The sequence below is a fragment of the Malus domestica genome, chromosome 10 (genome assembly GCF_042453785.1).
Source record: "Malus domestica chromosome 10, GDT2T_hap1".
Classification (NCBI taxonomy): Eukaryota; Viridiplantae; Streptophyta; class Magnoliopsida; order Rosales; family Rosaceae; genus Malus; species Malus domestica.
Genome location: NC_091670.1, coordinates 19,603,332 through 19,610,173, shown reverse-complemented (window position 1 = coordinate 19,610,173; position 6,842 = coordinate 19,603,332). Strand labels below are relative to the sequence as shown.

The 6,842-nt window shown below is 38.6% G+C and overlaps 1 protein-coding gene and 1 non-coding gene across 2 annotated transcripts; one reads left to right on the top strand and one right to left on the bottom strand.

Annotated features, from left to right (window-relative positions):
- Positions 1 to 1,295: 1,295 nt before the first annotated feature.
- LOC114827391 (uncharacterized) lies at positions 1,296 to 3,905 on the bottom strand. Its single transcript, XM_029109175.1, has one exon. It carries the CDS (start codon positions 3,903 to 3,905, stop codon positions 1,296 to 1,298), a length of 2,610 nt encoding a protein of 869 aa, XP_028965008.1.
- On the top strand, positions 3,283 to 3,389 carry LOC114819348 (small nucleolar RNA R71). The gene has a single exon (XR_003766405.1). It is a non-coding gene; the product is annotated as a small nucleolar RNA R71 (small nucleolar RNA).
- Positions 3,906 to 6,842: the final 2,937 nt, after the last annotated feature.

The window sequence follows — 6,842 nt, the reverse complement described above, 5'->3', positions numbered from 1 at the left end:
ACCAGGAAAAGCCCCCGCATTTAATTATGGATATGTCAGAACCACCGGAGATTCCTCGTATGCCACAGAGAATTCAGTTATCTAAGACCTGGAGGGGCGAAAAAGAGAAGGGTGGGTGGGCAACAACAAAGGTTTATAAAACACATTTATTTTCCAAACATACGAACCCCTCGCCGTAAATCATGTATAGTTTCCAGAAAATCATATTATGTATAAGTTTGAAATCAAATGCAAATCAACAGTAAATCCAAAAATAAGCCAAAATCACAATATCTCAACAGTAACATAATAAAATCATGTGATCATCAATCTATGCTAACACACGAGTTCATGCAAAGGGAATCTGAAATGAACAGGACTAGGTGTAATAATAATATATGCTCTAGTACTACAATCACGTGAAGACTGGCGCTAAGCGCATCACATATGAGTTGGATTTGCCTATTGCAACCTGTATAACAGGACTAACACCTACAACGGATCCAAGGTGAGAGTGCGGTGCGATGTGAACATACACGTGAAGCCTGGCCCTGGCCTAGGGCGCGAGTACTACACAGGTGCAAGCATGTATGATGAGCAAGTATAATGTATACGAATATGCCATGAACTAATTTTTCTAATTTTAGGCAACTCGGTGAGGCTATCGCCAGTGCCATTCAGTCCACACTTTGCCTACCCCAAAGGACTACCTTAGATATTGTATCCCATCTGCAGATAAATAATTTCTTCGGCAATGAGGGACTCGAGAAATCCAAGGTTTGGATCGATAATTTTGAAAAGACTTTTCGCGTTATGCAGCGACATGAGAATCTTCCAGCGGAGAGATGGGTTGAGACAGCGACTTGGTTTTTTCATCCCGGAATACAAGGATCGAAAGATAGATGAATTCACAGAGTTAAAGCAAGGTAAAATTTCAGCCACAGAGTACCATCGAAAGTTCATTGACTTATCCCGTTATTATCCTGAGATGCTCTGTTATTTTAAGAAGGGGACTAGTAAGTGACTGCGTTCTTTTGCGACTTCTACTCCATGGTCTACCTACCAAGAATTCTTTGAGGTTCTGCTTCGTGTTAAAGATTCCGAGAATGCTCTTGATGATGACGATGAAGAAGAAGATAACAATAATACTCAGAAGAATAATAACAGAGGGCAGTCATCCTTTAGTCTTCGAAAGACTCATAATTTCAAGAAAAGCGGTAATAATTCTGGATTGTCGAGCGGTGGTTCAAGTTCCAATATGCCGCGAAGAGGTGGCAAGTTTATTGGTAACTTACACTTTCAAAGTCAAAGAAACCCTAGAAATTATGGTGCTTAGTTCTGCCACAATTGAGGTACAAAACCTCCTCATTCATTTGTGGGATAGGGTCCAGGTATTGCTTCAAACGATGGTCATTCACCTTAAATGTCAAACCACTCTTCATATCTTGAATTTCCACAACACTATGGGGATACGCTTGCACAACGAGATAAGGTCCAGTCCATCTAGATCGAAGCCTAGTGGGAAATAACGTGAACCTTGACTTTTTCCACAAAACCTTTTGGTTTGATTCAAAATATTTCCGAGGTAAAGCTTTGTCAGGAGCAACATAAAACTTCTCTTTCATTCGATCCACAACATCAATCTGAAAACAATCATGAGGATCCAAAGGACTCTTCAAAGCTTCAAAGATCTGAAATTTTACGGTAACGTCCTGCACAGTCATGGTTAGTAAACCAGCTTTTACATCAATTTTAGTACCTGCAGTAGCCATGAAAGGTCTACCAAGAATGAGAGGTAACTCATTGCCTGGAATTTCAGCTTCTTCCATGTCCAAAACAATGAAGTCAGCAGGAAGAATGAATTGATCAACCTTGACAAGTACATCTTCAATAATGCCCCTTGGATATTTCACAGAACGATCTGCAAGTTGTAAAGACATGGAACAATGTTTTAACTCCCCCAAACTTAGATGTTTGTACGCAGAATAAGGCATAAGATTGACACTTGCTCCCAAGTCAAGTAAGGCTCGTTCAAATTTTCTTTCTCCAATAATGCACGGAACTGTAAAGCTTCCTGGATCCTTGAGTTTTGGTGGCAATTTTCGTTGAAGCACTGCACTTACCGTTTCTGATAACATCACCTCTTCATATTTTCCATACTTTCGCTTGTGAGTACACAGTTCTTTCAAGAATTTTGCATATGATGGAATTTCTTTGATGGCTTCAAGCAATGGAATGTTGATTTGAACTTTCTTGAATTGGTCCAATATATGCCCCGAGTACTGATCTTTTCTTCCCTTCTTTGCACGCTGAGGGAATGGTAGAGGAGGATCATACACCACATCCTTAAGCATTGGATCAAATAAAGTTCTTTTCGGCTCAGATAGTGGCTGTTTTGAACTCTTAAAATAATGATTTTGCTGCTGGTCATTCATATCCGTTCCCCTCTCCTTCTCCTTTTCAACTTTCTCATGCATCTCTACTTTGTTGTCGATCATCTTCCCACTTCTCAAGGTTGTAATGGCCATCACATGCTCATTATTTCTTGGATTAATTTCTGTTTGGCTTGGAAATTGCCCTTGTGCTCGCTCCAATTTGTTCAAAGTAGTAGCTATTTGTCCCAATTGAATCTCAAAATTAGATTGAGCCTTTTCCAACACCGTCTGACTTTGTCTAAGCGATACAACTTCCTGTTCATACCGATCGGTTTTCTTTAAGAGTTGAGATAGCATGTCCTTGATAGAAGGGTCTTCTTGTTGAATTGGAGGAGCTTGATAAGGCTGCTGATATTGCTTTGTTGAATTGGATGGTCCCATGCTATTTTGGGAATCTCTCCAAGAAAAATTCGGGTGTTCTCTCCATCCCGGGTTATAATTATTTGAGTACGGATCATTTCGGGGCCTCCCACTAAATGCTTTGACCTCATGCATGCCTTCTAGATTAGGATTTGCTGGACAATGTTCCATGTCATGGGCGATGCTTGCACATAAGCTACATGGCTGCGTGGCTATCTTGCTTACTAGTGGTGTGAGAAGCTTCGTGAGAGCTGCTACTTGTGCCTCTAAACCCGTCCTTGTATCAACTTCATAAATGCCTCCTCTTTTTGTTGACGATGCAGTTGGAACTCTCGAATCTTTTGTAGGAAAATCCCAATGCTCAGAATTTTCACATATAGTTTCAAAGGCATGAATGGCATCTTCTGGAGTTTTGTCCATCAAGGTTCCACCAACTGTTGAATCAACCAAACTCCTACATTGAGAGTTCAAACCTTTGTAAAAATAATGAACCTTTTGCCAAGTGTTGAAACCATGATGAGGACATTGAAGAAACAAGTCCTTATATCGCTCCCAACTTTCATGAAACTGTTCACCTTCTTGTTGCCGAAAGCTCATGATTTCATTGATCAGAGCATTGGTTCTTCGAGCGGGGAAGAACTTGGACAAAAACTTCTTGGATAATTCTGTCCATGTGTCGATAGATGCTTCGGGAAGAGAATCCAACCAACTGCTTGCTTTATCCCTCAAAGAGAATGGGAATAACCGAAGTCGAATTTGCTCTTCAGTAACATTGGTGAATGTGAATGTGGAACATAGCTTGAAAAACGCCTTGATATGATGGTATGGATTTTCTTCCTCCTTCCCAAGAAATATAGGCAGCAACTGAAAGATTTGTGGACGAATCTCAAATCGCTGCGCAATTGGAGCCAAAACAATGCATGACGGTGCGTTGTACTCCGTTGGCTTTGTATAATCACGCATGAGCCTTGGTTGTGGTGGTGGCAATGGTGGAGGATTATCTCTACCATTATTGACTTCCCCCATGGCTGGTTCTTGAAACACTTGCTGCCTCCGCTGTTCTCTTAAAGTACTCTCAAGTTCTTGGTCTATATGAATCAACTCAAATTGCAACGAACGTCTACCTTGCATATACGACCAGACTGTGCTCCTTGTTTGACCACTGCTCAGTATTTTGTAAATTTCTTGCAGCTCAAAAATCCAATCATTGATCTGTTTGTTGGGTTGAAAACTAAACTTCTGGGGCTTTCCAACGATATACAATATGCCTGGTAAAAAATCGAATAGTTTAGTCCAAAACTGTGTCGAAACAGTGATACAGAAACTGAAATAAAACAGTGACGAAAATTACTTTTACTTATCTTAATAGTTATGACTCTTACTCGAAACTAGAGAACAAAACAAAATCAAATTGAATAATCTACAATAACTACTTATTAGATATGAAATAAAATATCAAATTGGGGGACTCAATTAGAGTCCCCGGCAACGGCGCCAAAAACTTGGTGTAAACTTGCAAGTGCACAAGATAGTCGTAATATAGCGTGTTGCAAGTCCAAGTATCGTTCCCACGAGGATTCTAATTAAATCTCCAATTTGATAAACTAAACCAAATCTAATAATATTAATGACACACAACCCCAAACAACGAACTAGACTCGATCTTAATTAATAAATCAATCAAGGATGTAAAGAATTTGTTGTGATGATTTTATAAATGAACAAAAACAGAACCTTAAGTAAAAACTGAAATCAAAGAAAAGAAAATGTTGTGTTTTAAGGCAAGTGATGAAAAGTCTAGGGATTCGGAATCAACCACAAGCAATCTAATTTAGGTTTCAATGCATTCAATGGATCTTTCAATTCTTTAGATGATAATTCCCGTATCTAAGTCCTTGTCAGGCACATTAGACCATAGTTTTCCTTAAATGAATGATTCTCTCCTAGTTTAGGCAAAGGTCGTATATCCTAACATGCAGTCTATCCTGGGTAAGGCATAAATTTAACAAGTAGGACTCTTTACGCTCTAGAAAACAAGGGAACCAAGCAAACCATTATTCTTTGTCAAGCAATAATGTAATTTACCACACTTAACCACAAGAAGCTAATTGAATTATATTGCTAGTTCAGCCTCAAATTCACCTTCCAATCTTACTAGATGCAAAGCCCTAAGGTGATCAATCAAAGAACTCATACAAAGAGTAACAATTCAAACAGTAATTAAGCATTCATCTAAAAGAATCTAGAAATCCAATGAATAACATTAAAAACCATAAACATTCATGCTAGGGCATCATCCTAACCCTAGAAAAAGAGTTTAGTTACTCATAAAATCTGAAAACATAATTACAATTCTGAAAAACATAAAATACTTCCACACGATGATGATGGATTGCCCAGGTGATCGGCGACTCTGTTTCACTCCTTGCTGCGACTTCTTCTCTGCACCTTCGAAAACCCCCAAAAAAACCCAAAAACTCTCTCTGTCCGCCTCCTAAAGTCCCCCGGTCTGCCCTCTTTTTTTTCCTGAATAATTGCTGGCATACTTACTTGAATGGGACTCTTGAATTTATCTTCTGACTTGGATTAGTTCGTTGATGATGTGGCACACTAAACTATTAAATATATTAGCTATGCACCGTTTAGAATAGTCTTTAACTCTTCTAAAAGCTTCCTTTTTTTTTTACTCTGCTTGTTTCCTTTAGTTAAACTTTGTAAATCTGAAATCTCTTTGCAAATCCCGCGTAAAATCTTGCTGGCGGACATCCGGTACAAAACCCACTATAACGTCTTCTAGGAAACTCGGAATCACGAACCGTAAAATTCCTCTGAAAGCTAACTTTCATATCTTTCCAATGGTATAAGGCTCAACAGCTGGTTCATTCTGAGGAAGTACAGTTTAATCCGTAAAGTTGACTGATCACAAACAGCTTCTGCTTCCAGCATGCCAACTCATTTTAATCGCAAAAGTGCTCATTTTTCTTCTTTCTTCATCTTCACTCTTCAAATCTAAGAAAAACATAAAACTAAGTGAAACAAACTAAATTCACTCAAAAACATAACAAGAATCAAAACTAAAGGGCGTTAAAATGTATGCAATATTGGTCGTATCAAAATGCTAAGCAAAGAATCTCCATTCCAAATCTCCATAGTGTCACAACAAAGATCAACAATTTTTTGTGAAGAGTTACAAGCATTTCTAGTGAAGATAAGTATCAAATACGATCATACTACAACTATAAAGCAAATAAACATAACACACCAAGAAAGTTTGGATAGTCCATTCAGACTAGTTATTAGTCTGAGGGAAATATATAATCAACTACAATTTACTACACGTGGCCTTCAAAAAGGCTTCCCAAACACTTGTAAACATGCATCTCGATAAGATATAATAGTGCCATACATGTTATGTAGTCGAGCTAACATAGTCTGCAACACTTTAGCAAGCAAATTCATAATGAAGTTCCTTCGAACTTAGTGAGAAAGTGACTACGTCGAGAAGGCTAGAAGAATACTCGAGAATTTGAGGATTAAAGTAAGTCCATCAAATTTAGAATAAGAGATAACTGGACTGGATGCATAACATCAAACTACGACAATAGCTTTCGAGATATTAGATCACCACAGTAAGATTTGTTTAACTGAGCATTTGCTGGGTGATTAAGTAATTAATGGTTACGACTGCACTTTCAACGTCAATGGTTCTTTTAGACAGTGCTTCCACTTTAAGGCAATACAAAGTGTAGTAGGGTAGACACGTACCCAAGGTTAACTAGAAGACCTTCCAGCACCAAGAAGTGAAAATGTTGTCCTTTTGAACCAACGGAAAGCGAATTGACTTGTCACATCAATCGACAATCATCATACATCACCAAAATCCCTACAGAGAAGTGTCATCTAGCTTCTGAAATAAGATGATGACTGTTGACTTTAGGTCATGAATAAGATGGTTCGTTTCAAACGGTTCTAACCGTTGGAAAATAAAAGCAATACTCCGCCATGTTGCCTCTGCCCAGTCGAAACATCCAAAGATCACGTCACACTGAATTTTGAAATGATCAGAGT